A 15,367-nucleotide genomic window follows, 5' to 3' on the forward strand; every position below is an offset into this window, starting at 1 on the left:
TTGAAAATAGAAAAACAACATTTTCTATTTTTAAATAATCATGCCCTGTCCTGCCATCTATGATAAAATGTTTCACGCTGAAAGCTAGTTTCAGGATAAGTCGGAGGCTCAGGAATTTTACAGAAATGTTTGTAGATGTTCATAGCTGGAGTGGTAGTGTCGGGGATTTTATATAGATGACGACACTAATTATTTATACCGCCAAAAAATAACAACTATACTAAAATTCACGAGAAGACCAGAAAAGTATTGCTTAAAAGGAAGTTCTGGTAAAAAAATTAAAGTTAAAAAGATATATAAACATTTAAAAATAAATCTTTTTTTTAAATAATATAAGGTGGCAAAAGTGTAAGCGGCCAGAATTCGCCGAAATAGGAAAGCGTCCGGTGCCCATAGACATCCGAAATTGCCGATGCGTTGCCCAAACCGTTAATAAGTTATTACCTAAGTTGCATTATTTTATTATGTCAAATTATCCAAATTTTTTAATGACAAAAAAAGCATTTATCTATCCGATAATCGGTTTACTGCCTATTGAAATTACTTAAATTGCAGGTATTAATTTAGTACATCCTAGTAATAAGTAATTTATTATAGTATCAAGAATTTATAATATGTAACAACGCCTGAAAAAGGTATAAATGTACAATAAATAAATTGTATACTAGCAAAAGGAAGGGTGTCTAGTTATGTTGGTCTGGCTGACGTTGTGTGACCCACTCCCGGCCGCTATCCCACTACTGCCCGACACGGGGACTCTTGGCTGCTGGGTCTCCCCCCTGGCCCGGTCCGCCCCTCCTTAGTCAACCTGGCCGGTCCGGACTCCCCCGGGCCGCCCATGCCGGTGCCGTGCTCAGTGCGGACGTCCAGTCTACATGGGCCCACGCGCCAGATCTCCGACCTCAAACTATCCTCCGTTCCCGACCTCCGCGTCGCCGGATTACAGGAGACGCCGCGCTCCCGGTCGACTGACAATATGAAAAAGCGATACATAACGTTTTGTAACTCCGGCATTCTAATCCACCCAAACTGAAGTTTTTGAAGTGAAAATGTAATTACATTAAAAGTTTGTATCTAATATAGAGATTTTACTATGTTTATTATTACTTTTTTATCTTATTTTAAAATAAAATTGAAATACAAATGTAAAGCATTTGAATTTAAATGTTAAGGGTTGAATATCAAAGTAATGCCCTCTATACTTAAACGAACTAATACAGTTTAATCTCGGTGTTAGCACCAACCCTAACAATAGGGTTGTACGTGGATACGCGAACGTAAGTGCAAGGGGTGCATGTGCGATTAAACAAGTTAGTGTGGCGTATTTTACACAGATGACGCTTCATGCAGTGGTCAGTAAGTTAATTATCGGGGGTTCGCACAGCCGATTACATTATACTAATTCAACTATTTCTTGAAAGATCTATGTAATTCTCCATTTATGGACATTTTGTAATGCACAAATAGAATTTTTTAAATGCGTAGTTAACGCAATTTTTGTTCATTTTATTAGTAAAATATTACTCTGTTAGAAGTCATTAAAATTTATTGGTGTTTTTTATTTCTTTGTTTCGTTCATACTAAATCATTGGCAAAGTTGTTGTAGGAAAATGTAGTGTAACCTCCTTCAACCTTTTTGTTGTAAACATTGTTCTTTTTTTTAAAGAGGGGAATGCTTTATGCATACGCCATGTCCCGGGGGGGGGGGGGGGCACCGGAGGGTGTTGTAACCTCGTGTAACCACAATCAAAAACAATTAAGAATTCAAATCACAAACAATCAAAAATTCTTCAAATCGGATCGACTGTTAGCATTGGGGTAACCCATGACTCGCATACCGCATATACCTACAGGTGACTGATGAGATACTAAAAATATTGAAGGAGTACACTCGGTACACGAATTTTCGTGAAGTTTATATAATAAAATTAGGTACTAAGTACATGTTTTTCAAAATTTCCCTATAAACCATTTCACGCGTAGTGTGACCATGCGTTGCGTAATTCTTTATTTAAGTTTCGGTTAAGTTTACTCAGCAGTAAATTCAATTTTACTGAATTTTTTTTTTTTCATCTTATATGATCGCCACATAGCCAATTCAACTCAAGTATCGTTATTGTCTCACCAGTCATCCTGTAGATACTTACTTTCTATAAGTCTCAAGAGACGTCTGAAATAAAAACGCAGATTCAGAAGCCTTGTTTATCGATCGATCCTTTGCTGAGTTATATGAACTCTTAGCAACTCTTCCCCTGTCTTGCTCGTCGCCTGCTCTCGAGAATGTTCCCTGAGGCCCACAATATTAGCAGGTGTGGGATAGTTACTCGACTAGCAAGAGGGTAATGTTTTCTCATCCCAGTTTTATTAGAAAGACCGGAAAGTATTTTTTTCTCCGTTATCGACAGAGACGAGAATATCTCTGCCTGCAAGTGATGTAGCGGCTATCCTACTTTAGGATATGTAAAATTTATTCGAAAAGAAATCACCTGACACGATATGGTAGGATACAAGTAGCTCATACATGAACTTAAGCTATGATTTTGTTTGTCATTAATTGAAAAAAAAAATAGGCTAATTTTCGAGATAATTGACGATGACGATACGAAGACGATTGTCACACATATTCATGCTAGGATTATAGGTTCGATCTCCGCCATATACATACCAATGTGATTGACTTTCGAATTTCATATATACGTTTATCTGGCCTTATTACGGTGAAGGAAAGCATCGTGATGACATATGCGAAGTCAACAAACCCGCACTGGGAAAGCGTGATTCACTAAGGCCTAGTCACCTCTAACTTCAATAGGCTCCGAGCTCCTCGGTGGAGACATATGAGTTTACGACGAGTTAAAATATGGGTACAGCTTATAATCCAAAAACACGCAGTAATTCAATACGCTGTATATTTGTTTCTACACATGTACACAATATGATATGGGTTAGCAAAATGAAACACCGCGTGTACGTAATAGTTGTATTGCGTCGCTTCATGTGCGCGGGCGCGGGCGTCGTCGTTCAGACGGCGTGGTGCGCTGGCGGCGGGGTGTGCGCGGGCGGCGCGGGGGCGGCGAGGCGCGCTGCCAGGGCGCGGGGGGGCGGGCGCGGCGGTGGCGGGGGAGCGCGGGGTGAGCGCGAGCGGCGCCGGCACGCGCACGCCGCCAGCGCCGCCGCTCCGCCGCCGCCCGCCACGCCTGCCACCCACCACGCGGCGCCCCCCCCAGCACCCGACTGCGCGCTGTCTCCGCCTGTGTGCACCACCACACCCACCTCTAATACCCTTGTTTGCTGCTGCTTCGTCCTGTCTCAAGGAGCCACTAAACTAGTGGTATCAATTCAAACCTTTCGGACGGTTCGTCTATTGATCACTTCCCTATTCATTAAATTGTAATAATTCCTAAAAATAGAATTATTCTTCCATTTCTTAACACAGGAGAAGAACTTTTAAATGGACATTTAACGTTAGCTATGTTAAACAATCATTATGTTACATTAAATAAACCTCACAATATAGTCGAGCTTTCACATTAGTAATACACTATGAAAAATAAGAAAGTAAATTATGTAGGAATAGAGGGAATTTTAAAACATTTTTTTATCTTTTATGATTTAGTTTATACCTTAGTTTAACATACAAAACATTTAAAGATACATTCTAGAAGCAGAAGAAGAAGCGTGAACAAGCAGTGAAACTTGTGCGAGCAATACACGTGGTCCTAACAAATTTCCATGAATAAGAAACTTTCCTTTAACGAATATTATTTATTATGTAAATCAAGGAATTTATTAGTCCACGTGTAATTAACTCCAAATAAATCTAAAGCAAGCATTTACTGTTAAAAGATTTTATTTAAATCAAAAAATGGTCCATCGAGCCGGATGAAATGCGCTGCAACGGAAATGTGAAGATTAAATCAAGGAACTCGAAAGAAACGACTTGGGTATGAGTAGCATGGATAGCGCTGAAAAAAACGAACTGGATACGAGAAGCATGGACAGCGCCGAAATAAACTGAGCATGGATAGCGTCGTATGGGCGGACGAGGTGGCGTGGCCGAGGTGTGACAGAGACTCACGTGCGCTGCGCCCGGTCAGTGCGGGGCGGCGAGCACGAGCGCGAGCACGATCAGCGCAGCTAGCGGCGCGGCCCCGCCCCCCGCACTCGCTGCGCCTGCGCACACCGCCACACACCCGCTCTCATCCCTTATTCTACCCCTTATACAGAAACCAACCGACTAAAATTCCATCTTAATCTGATTCTGCTAAAAAAATTGATAACAATGCTTTGATAATTTCAAAATTTCCAACCATTTTCTTTTGTAAACCACATACATCTTCATCAAAGATTTATAATGAGAATAGCAGAATGAAAGTTCTTGTATGTGAATGTTAGTCGGTTCGCAGAAAGGAGAAAGTGCATATGAGCGAAGAGGTGACGGTACGGTGAATCGTCATCAGCTTGTTGACAGGACGAGCTGTGCGACAGCTCACCAACACCGTCAAGCTGTCCTAGTATGAGCTTGTGAGCCTCATTGAGTTTATCAGCTACATTGCTCATGCTAGGAGTCCTTGCAACTGTGCTACACATTGAAAATACTACATATTATACGTTATATTAGTTTCACGGGGTTTAAATTTGTTGAATAAAATGGTTACAATACTAGTATTTTCAATGTTAGACGCAGAGCTCCAGGCCCCATAGTGCGATGACTCAATGCAAACTTCGTCCCATTGGATTTTGGATGTTACATAACCTAGATATTTCTTAACAAATTTAATGTTTGCACAAAATCTCTAACTATCCTGAGTCATCACAGTATATAAAAAGAATTAGAACGGATTTTAAAAGAACTATTTAGTGGGTTTATATTTCATGATATGTAAAATGGATTATTAAATGTGAATATTTAAGATGTACATATTTAAAAGGGTCGCTGTTTGTAAATAAAAGAGTCCATTGTGTTACAACATCGTTATATTCTAATACAACAACACATAATTCCGTTTAACTCTTTATTTGTCTGCTAAACTAGTTTACAACAAAATATCCTCTGAGACAAAGATTGCATTGAACCGTCAAGATAGAAAAGTTAAAACACACTTTATTTTAAGTTATTGTTTAAGAATTGTCATTTAAACATTTCTACATTATAAATTTCTTACAATAGAATAAACAGGCGGGAGTAAGCAGTTTATCATGGCTCTTTCCAATTGAATCCTCATTGCCTTAGTAAATAACTGGTATTTACTAAGAACTTTTTTCGAAATATTTAAAATAAATTTTGCACGGATTATAAATGAAAGTACACAATAATAGAACAGGAAAGGAAACTAATCGTTGGTTTCTGAGACTAAAATCTATGTATAAAACATATCGTCATCTCTGTCATTTTTGACAAGAACAGAGATGACAATATATTTTAAACAGAAATTAAGATCTCAGAAACTGGCTGTTAAAGTACCATTTGAACTAAAAGATTGTTGCTTGTGTTTATTAACACTTTATATAGGTCCTATCTGGGAGAAAGAGGTATAACTGGAGGTTTCATGATATTTATGAATAACAACTGCTTACTCCGCAACAAGCTACAATAAAATACATCATTTCAAAACGTCTAAAATATTCTTTCTTCTTTAAATGCCAATAACATACAAGTGCTTATACAATATAACCGTAGTATTCCACTGCAGTGACACTTGTATTTATATTGTTGTCTCTGTCTAATCAAAAGGAATGAAAGGAATAGAAATACGTATTCATTTTTGTTGCGTGCAGAAACTTTGCGGATAGCATTGTGACGTCACGTGTCGATGGTCAGAAAGGTTGACAAAAAAGGTTACATAAATAGTTGGCGCAATAAATTTATTATTGGATGTAATTTTCATGAAACTAAAAAAAATTTTCTCGGTCAAAGATTAATGCTTAACGAATGAATCAAAATAAGAGGTAAAAATATAGTTTGAAAATTTTCAAGTCTATCAAATCAGACTTAAGATAATAAAAAGCAAAGAAAACGACAATGAATTAATACACAAACAAAACAAAAAAATATATTATAAAATACGTATCGGCTGCGTTACATGACGGTACTAAGCAGAGTCTATGGTAGAGGGAGGGAGAGTCTTTGACAAATTAGCGCACAGTCAGTACAAATGTAACTGCAGTGTAACTCAACGGTAATAACGTGAATTTTGCATTGTGCGGTGCCACAATTTTAATTGTGATTTCATTTCTATTGAATAAAGTTACTGAAATTAAAGTAAACAGTAAATTTGGAAATAAATAGCCAATTAAAATGACTTTAAACTACAGTATATTTATATAAACATAAATTGTATGTAAAATCACTTTTTATGTTAATATATAATTAACTATTAAACGTATCTACTGAGAACAATATATGTATATTTCGTATTCTATATATTAATGTTGAAATCTTTTAAATACATTAAAACATATATTTATGTATTATTTAAAATGTCATAGTATCGCTTGTGTATTATGGAGAAGCGAAGTGCGTTTTATTTTTGTGCAAATGCATTAAAAAGCTATGGCTCTGTGTTTATATAGATTATTGTCTGCGCTTGCGACTTGTAACTAGCGTTGCCAGGCGTCCGGATAAAGCCGGACATAGGTAGGCTTTTTGATTGCGTGTCCAGCCAAAATAAATGGTGTCCGAGTTGTCCGGTTTCTGTTAGGCTTTTTACATTTCCCAAACGAGAGTGTACCTATTAATACTGAGACAAAATTCTAAATAATACAGGGTGTCCGACTTTTCTACCTAAATGTCCGGCCAAACTGGCTAGTCTGTCCGGCTAGTAGGTTTGGCGACCTGGCAACTCTACATGTAACGCTTGTTTGACTGTGATGTATTCAAGCTAATTAATTGCTGTTTTTTAAACTTTGCAAAGCTGTAAATGCTTGGTACTTGTATGTACTTTTTATAGTTATAGCTAAATTATTTAATGTATTGTTCTTGTTAAACATTTAACCTATATGTGTACAATTAATAAAAATTGGAGTGTCTGTATGTAATGTCGAAGTTTGTTCCAGGTAAACTCTGAAACGACTTAGCCGAATTTGACGGGATTTTAACAGGAAGGTAGCTAATGTTTGCGGGAATGTTATAGGCTACTTGTTCTGTTAATTACACGCTGATGAAGTCACCGGTGACCGCTTATTTTTTTATCTATGACTCTTTGAAGTTGAATGTTTTGAACTAAGTATCATTGCCGTCATGTTTATTTGAAGCATAAGTGTGTGGAATTTTGTGAATAATTGTTTTATATTCTTCCTACATACGAATCTTATCTTTCTCTGATGTCAAAATTAATTTTTTTCTTATCTTATTTCAATTAAATAATTAAAAATAATTACATTCAACTTATTCAACGATCGCGTTATTTGGATACTGTTTTAATATATTTTAGATATAACATCATTAATAACACCTATCTATATGTAAACAAATAGCTTCTGAGACCAAAAATCTCCGTATAAAACATATTGTTATCTCTGTTTTTTTCAAAGACAATGACAGGGATGACGATATGTTTGATACAGATATTTATGTCTCAGAAACCCACGGTAAGTCGACTATTAACACTATTCCAAAATAAAATAATTTATCAATGTTTTAAACAAATTATTCCTTTGTTAATGTTTTAACGATTTTAGTATCATTTAAACTTTCTTGTGACATAATTAATTAGAATACGGGTACACAAAGTTTATTGCAAAATTGCCTGAATTGGAATAAACAGTTTGCGTAAGTTGTATTCCTGTTTTGTAATTTCGACTGTCATGACACTTGTATTGTTGTCTCTGTCTCACATACTGTTGTATTTGTTTCTTTAAAGAGAATGTGAGGGATAACAATAGGTGTGAATAAAAATTGTCTGCAAAACCTAGTGATGTTTGATTATGTTAGTGTGTGTGTTGTATGTGTGTGTATACTAACAGTGTGGTGGTTTAGTTGCGGGCGCGGCGCCGGCGCAGTGCTGCAGTCCGGAGCAGGCGGCGGCGCGAGGCAGACATGCGCCCGCGCACGCGTTCTCGCAACCTTCCGTCTCCGTCGTCACCTCTGTCCAGATAGCGCGCCATCCCGCCGCACCCACTGACTTGTCCGCTATTATGAATCTGTAAATGTACAAGAAATATTAATGCTGGAAATCGATGTTACTCGGTAAGTTAGTAGGATGTTAATATAGTAAGGTTGTGGGGATTTAACAAAATTGTAGACAGTACATGTACTGAAAGAGAAAGGTTAATATACTAACGAGAGACGTATGGAGTTGGAGGAGGAGAGGTACTGCCAGCGGTCGGTGGGCGCCTTCTCCCCGCACAGCTCCAGTGGTGGGCCCGGACTCTCGTACCACAGCCGCAGCACCGCCGCCGGACATCCGCGATCTGCAGCCAAAACAGTCTTTTTCTTCCCTCGTACATTTCATACATCTCTTTCAGCTACAATATCTGAAATCACTAACATTTCATGCACACTTTCTTTCATACGATCCAGTCTTCATTCAAAATATTCAACCACTTATACCATACTAGCTGTTGTCCGCGACTTTGTCTACGAGGAATTAAAAAAAAAACTTGATTACTATCCTAGGTGTTCTTTCAAACTACGTTCTCCATCTATGTCAAATTTCATCGAGATCTGTTTAGTCGTTTCGTAGATACCTTCTAACAAACATCCATCCAAATATTAGTAAGATCGACAACCTACAAATAGTTAGAAGTGGTAAACATTGAAGCAAGATATTTGTGTTACCGATGAGATGTCCCTCGACGGCGAAGAGTTGGAAGTTGAGGAGCAGTCTCTTGCCGGGTCGCGCGGTGACGAACCAGTTGCAGACGCGCGAGGCGGCGCCGCGTGCGGGCGCTGCGTACGGCGCCGGGTGCAGCGGCGATGTGATCACCCCGTACTCCGCCCCCGACATGTTGCCACCGCAGTCACCGAATATAGACTTCGCTGGCTGTTTACATATACATGTCTTTGATAGCACTTCTTTAAACTGCTATAAATGATCTAGACTAGATCCAGGGGGAACAAATTTTTTTTTCTCTAAAACTGACTAGTTTTTTTTTGAATTACCAATGTGGATCAACTTAGTATGTCAAAGTAGCTTTTATATCTAATTTAATATTTTTTAAGTTCTCTAGTGGGGGGAGACTAGTTGCCACCCCTTGCCCTCCAGCTGACGAAGCTTATGAGTTATGTAATGTAAATTGTAGCATTGTGTCGTACCAACTTACCTCAAATATATACCTGGCCTTGAACCCTGAGGCGACGGCCTCGTTGTTGGTGTGCAGGTGCAGCAGCAGGCCGAGTGCACCGCGCGGTGACTGCAGCGGGCCAGGTGTGGCAGGTCCGCACCACCTGCCCAGCGGCACTCGAGACCCCTCGCGTCCTGTCCACCACGCCTCCACCCAGTCCTCGCTACATGTCGCACCGCTGATACAAATAGAATTCATTTAAGAAAGATGTCATAATGTTCTCTGCTATTATTTAATTTTCGTTATAATATAGTCAATATACAGAAACTGCTAGATCACTATCATGTACTGATGCTGAAGTTCCTCTCTAGTTGGCCTTTATAGCTTTCATCATCATCATCAGCTCACTATACGTTCCCACTGAGGGGCGCGGAGCCTAACCTAACTTTGTTGTGACTTGGCCATAGTCAATAGCGCTGACCAATGGCGGATTGACTTCATACATATCTTTGAATTTCTTCTCAGATATGTGCAGGTTGCATCACGATGTTTACGATAAATGTAGTGTATGGATATGTTAATCGAAATTCGAAAAACACATTGGTACATGGCGGGAATCGGACCGAGAACCTGCAGATTGCAAGTCAAGTGCTTAACCCCTGAGCCACCGACGCTCAAAGGTCCGAAGCTCTCATCAGTCTTAAGAGATTGAGATGTGTTTCGGATAATTATTAGACAATGCGATATTTCTTTAGACATGCGATAATTTATATAGCGCTGAAAGGAAAAAGGGACTCCGTACTCACCCGTACAATCCTGCGGTGGCGTTCCAGGCATCCGCTTTGACTTTAAAGTGGTCAAAGACGACGGTGACCTGTTCGTTGGGTGCGGCGACGAGGGTGTAGCTGCAGTCAGTACGCGAGGGGTAGTTGCTGGGATATCGCGGCGAATTGAACTCTCCGCGCTTCTTCGCCTCCGAGCGGTATGTGAAGGCGCACTCACCGCCCGGCGCCGCTGTACCCGGCACGCGGTACTCTGGACAACATTTTGTATAAAAAAACTTCTATTGCCTTTATCAAAAGACGAAATCGCTGAAATAAAAATATCAAACTAGGATTTTTTTTCTTCATTACTGCAGCTTTCCAGACGTGGTCTTCACATATCAGTGATTCGCTAAACATGCCGCTCCTTCTTAGTCGCTGGATTTTTGCACACTGGTACAAGATGACAAAAATTTTAAGTCTAAAGCGAGGAATAGTGTTACATACTATTTCAATGTCTTTTAACACAATAAAACGAATTTCTATTTTCCACGGTTCTGAATCATGGAGACGAAGGTCAATTCATGAATATAATGAAGGTATTCTAGGATGTGACTTGGCAAAGATAACTGACCGGTCTCGAATGTGTACTTGGCCTTGAAACCTCGGCCCTGCAGCTCTCCGGAGCTGAAGACCATGACGAGGCGAGGACCGTCTGAGAGCAGTGGTGGGGGGAAGGCGGGCGGGCCAGGCTCGCCCTCGCCGCACAGCTCGGCGTCGTGCTTGTCGTACGAGTCCGTCGCCTCCTGCCCTCGCAGGTATACCTTCAGGTACCCGTCCGCACAAGAACTGCAACACGTGTTCATCATGTATGGAACTTTTGTATGTATGTGAGTTTGGATGTGTCATTCGATTCATCTCTATCCCTGGAGTCGGGTTTTTTTGGTTTTTTACTATGAAAATCTATTTCCAAATTATACTTACTCCGGTTTCGGTTCACCCTTTGGTATAGAAAAGTTTTGAAATTCGAGGCGGACTCTTTCCAAATTCTGCGAGTCTTGCATACCGTATATAAAATATCTGGAAAGAGAAGATTTTTCACAGAATAATTGCAATTTCTCATATTTTATTCTCATGTTTTCTACCACAAATAGTATGACTAACCTACAAACAACTTTTTGTATATAAGGGAATGGATAGTTTGGATGGTACACGAAGCCGGTGGACTCCTTCTTGCTGAGAATCTTCTGATCGCACTCTGAGCCCCGGATGTGCTCTGCATCGTGTTTGCTTATAAAATCTGAAAGAACATTACAAAACTAATCATTGTGTATCACAACTATCTGTCATGTAAACATAATAAAGTGCAACATTGAACAAATCTACAGACTTTCGATTTCACGGGTCCTTCTTTCATCGAAATAACATTGTAAAATGGGTATGCTTTTTTGGCAGCGGTAGTCTTAAAACAAACGTATCCTTTTATTATTTTATTTTGAAATTATATTAATGGTGAAGTATACTAACCTAACTTAACGAAACTCTCTGAGAACTCGAATATTCCCTTAAAGCCGCGGTTCTGCGTGTTGGCGGCGCGCGGCAGCGTGTAGAAGGAGACCAGCAGCCGCTCGTCGCTGGAGTACAGCACGAGGTTGCGCTGCTGGCCGCAGTAGGTGCCGATCACCGCCGACGAGTTGTCGGGCCCGTCGTACACGCGCACCCAGTCGAAGGGGCAACTACCAAACAACGGGTTACACACATGGAAAACTGCTGAAAGAATGGGAGGGTGAAGTGGATTCAGCAAGAAATCTTCATTCGGTACGTCCTTTTCTCTTTTCATTAAAGTAAGGCAACACATCTTCTACCTTTTAACTTCTAACAGACAGCGGCCAGTTCTCTATTTTATCGACTTCAGATGGCCACTTACTCGTTTGCCACCTTTAGATCACCAACAATAGATAGATAGGCAACTGCGATAGAACAAATATCACACAGATGGGCAACTACTTAACATCTGATACATAAATATTTTTTTAAATCGAATATTTCACGTAGATACTAAACAATCACAAAATTAGTTTTGATTTTAATTTAAAAAGCATTTTAAAATATCATAAGGACATTAATAAAAATATAGGGAAATGTGTCTTACTGTGGACCTCCGAAAAATAGATCGAAGTCTCTGAATTCTAGGCGTATCCGTTGTCCTGGCTGTCCAATGAATTGATAGTTGCAGCTGATGTCCTTGGGGTAGATGCCGGGGTAGGTGGGCGACAGAAGCAGGCCCGTCTTGCGCTTGCTCGCCTCGATCACGAACGAGCACAGCGTGTTCGGCACGGGCGACCCCACTTCGAACTCCGCTGATAAATTTACGAATATTATTTATTCTACTCCCAAATTAATGAATAAAGACAAAAAGAATTATGTATGATTATTATTTTAGAAGTCCTCTTTCATTACTCAATTGTTATATGCTTAATTTTATTGTCTTAGAAAATACAAGTAAGTATCCACACAATTTATAGTGAATCCCAAATTTACCTGCCACAGTTTTCTCTTAAGACATAAAATATGTTTGTTTTCGTTGTCCTGTGAGAGAGTAAACTTATGGATACGAACGAACAGAGAATGTCGTGTCAGGACCGTGCCAATTATTCAATTATTAAACTGTGGGTGTGTATTGTACAACTAACAGGAGTTGATGAAGCGATAGGTGCCAGTGAAGAGCGTGGGCGGTGTGTAGGGCTTGTCTGTGTAGAAGGCGAGGGCGAGGGCGCGGTGCAGGGAGACGCGCCGGCGCGGCGGAATGGGGCCGCAGTAGCGTCCGCCGAACGCCGAGTTCACCAGCTCGCTCGCCTCCAGAGACGTCATCTCCGAGTAGATGTCCATGTACTCGTGCATGCATCTGAACACACACCCATACGCTTCGAAATAAGGCTTTAACTCATTTGGTCTTAAATTACGTTCCAGTACATTGTTACTTCTGGTTTTTTTTTTTCATAGGGAATGTTAGGGATGGCTATAACACATCCATACAAGTGTCACAGCAGTGGAAACCCACACTAATTATTTTATTGTTAATTAAATGGACATTAAATTATTATCCAAGCAAATCTTCCCACATGCTTAAACCCAACATGTTTATTTATCAGCCCACGTCCCTTTCAGTAGTTATTGCAGTTTTGCTAATGGCGGACAAAGTTTTCGCTAACTCCTAAATGTTTGTGAACTCCACCTCCATTAGAAAGATTAAGCCCGACCCATAAATATGTTGTAGGAAGCAATAGATAAATAAATCAAATGCTGACTGCCGCACATGTGAGAATAGTTTGACCCGATTCCATTTCTAGCTAGAATTCATTTCATATTTTATTTATTTATCTATATACAGAAAAGATAAATTATAAAACTTACGCTGGTAGCTCTCCGACTGCGGCTCCACTTGAAAAAAAAAGTTAACAATCAGTTAAGACTATATTTCAGGAAAACAGCAAGCAAAATCTTTGTCTTTCGTCTCTTTTCTATCCTTTATTATAACTAACATATGTATTAACTATAGTTATACTTCATAAGAAACCATTATGGTATACAATTTAATCAGTCCAGTTTGCTTGCCGATAGTTTCAAGTGTAGCATAAGGTGGTGCTTAAGCCTAAGCAGGTACTCAATAGGGAATCTTAATTTCTCAACATTACGTCCTATCCCTGAAACTATAATCAACTCTCAGTCTTCGCCTATTTTTAAGTGTAGCATGAGTAAAGACGTGTCCTTACTCTGGCGGTTTGCCGCGCAGATTGAAGGTTCGTATCTCCACGAGTACTCGTTGTCCGGGCGCCGCGACGAATGTGTACAGACACTGCCGGCTCGTGTTGCTCGGGTTGATGAGCTCCGGCGCGTGGAACGAGCCGCTCACCGCCCCGCCCCGGCTCACGAACGACTCGTCGCACTCTGGTTACAAATACATCTTATAAGGCATATCATCACAAAAAGAAACAAACTATTCGTGTAATCGTCAGAAGTTAAGTTATTGATAGTAACTTTCGGCTGTTAAAAAAGTACTACTGTCAGCTCAGTTCAAGTTCAAGAGATGTGACGCCATAGTTCACAAGACTCCTCTGTAATGAAATTATTTATAACTAGCTGTCGCCCGGGTCTCCGTCCGCGCACAATAAAAAAAAACCAACTTACTAAGTAGCATATGTGTTCTAGACTTTGTTCTATCTGACTATGTTATAGACTATGTCCCGGAGATACCTTCGAACAAACATCCATCCATCCAAACTTTCGCATTTATAATAGTAGTAATATTTAGATCTTACTGTCATAATTAGCAATCGAAAGTATAACGAATAACTGATAAATCTACAAATAACATACAGAATATACCTTCTACGATTTTACTTGAGTAAAATTGCCCCGTCTATTACGTTTCGATGTTTTTCGTAACCAAAATGTCGACCCAACTCAACGGTGACATCTCAACTTTCCACGTTGAGGGTCAAGTTTGATAAAAGCATCCAAAGTAATAAATGACATTTGATAGATTATTTTTTATTAGGATTTAAACCAATAATTGATCGTGTACAAAAACCATCAAAGACTCGAAGTGTTGTTAATAGTGTTTCCCACATCTTGCACGATAAAAATAATGCGATTCAGTGAATTAGGTTTTTTTAGTCATAATACGTTTGAAGTTATAACAAAAATGGTGCTATTTCTCTTGTCTAGAATAAATACTTATTTTCCACTTGTCGAAGTTACAGTTAGGTTCTAGAAATATACATAAAATGAAACCTTTATTAATCTCTCGCAAACCCAACTTTCAAATTAAAAACATAAAAACTACGAAAGCTTATGTTTTTATAAGAAAAAAAACAAGGCATTTCATAGCAGCAACAACAATCACGGACCTGTCTATTGTTTCAATTTTTAATGTTGATAAAAATTGCGACGTAGTGCGAGAAAAAATTAAAACACATTTTTATGCCGTTCTTAAAACTTTACAATTTAGATTTTGTGTCGCAAAGAGGAAAAGCTTTTGCAAAAACAATTATGATGATTATTTTACAATTTGTAATCGTTAAATTCTAAAAGTAATGATCTTCTTACCTATAAATTCTTGAAACATCATAAAGTGCCATAACAAACACTTTTATTTGATTATTTTCACCGTTGTATACACTAATATGAATTAAAAAATCAGTATTATAAAAACGTTAAATAAATACTTAATAACATATATTAATAATTAAAACCTGCTTGCTTTTGACACGCACTTTTTCCCGCGCAATTCGCATTTTTTCACTTTCTTTTTTTATACGGCGTTATACGCGGCCAGTTTACTAAAGATTTAACTTCTTTTCTACTAAAGAGGTTGAATA

At 39.1% G+C, this 15,367-nt stretch overlaps 1 protein-coding gene across 2 annotated transcripts in view; it reads right to left on the minus strand.

The window, feature by feature from the left end:
• Positions 1–3,730: 3,730 nt before the first annotated feature.
• LOC106712875 (tolloid-like protein 1) overlaps positions 3,731–15,367 on the minus strand; it is a 51,191-nt gene continuing 39,554 nt past the window's right edge. For both annotated transcript variants that reach the window (XM_045679272.1, XM_045679271.1), the window contains 14 exons: positions 13,760–13,934; positions 13,401–13,427; positions 12,680–12,891; positions 12,139–12,346; positions 11,514–11,722; positions 11,151–11,286; positions 10,971–11,066; positions 10,621–10,835; positions 10,032–10,260; positions 9,265–9,463; positions 8,780–8,984; positions 8,283–8,412; positions 7,964–8,142; positions 3,731–4,173 (listed from right to left, as the gene is read on the minus strand). In XM_045679272.1, the coding sequence (XP_045535228.1) occupies positions 4,094–4,173; positions 7,964–8,142; positions 8,283–8,412; positions 8,780–8,984; positions 9,265–9,463; positions 10,032–10,260; positions 10,621–10,835; positions 10,971–11,066; positions 11,151–11,286; positions 11,514–11,722; positions 12,139–12,346; positions 12,680–12,891; positions 13,401–13,427; positions 13,760–13,934 (2,300 nt within the window). In that variant the 3' untranslated portion in view covers positions 3,731–4,093. The remainder of the gene's footprint in view (positions 4,174–7,963; positions 8,143–8,282; positions 8,413–8,779; positions 8,985–9,264; positions 9,464–10,031; positions 10,261–10,620; positions 10,836–10,970; positions 11,067–11,150; positions 11,287–11,513; positions 11,723–12,138; positions 12,347–12,679; positions 12,892–13,400; positions 13,428–13,759; positions 13,935–15,367) is intronic.

Source organism: Papilio machaon, chromosome 9, assembly GCF_912999745.1.
Source record: "Papilio machaon chromosome 9, ilPapMach1.1, whole genome shotgun sequence".
NCBI lineage: Eukaryota > Metazoa > Arthropoda > Insecta > Lepidoptera > Papilionidae > Papilio > Papilio machaon.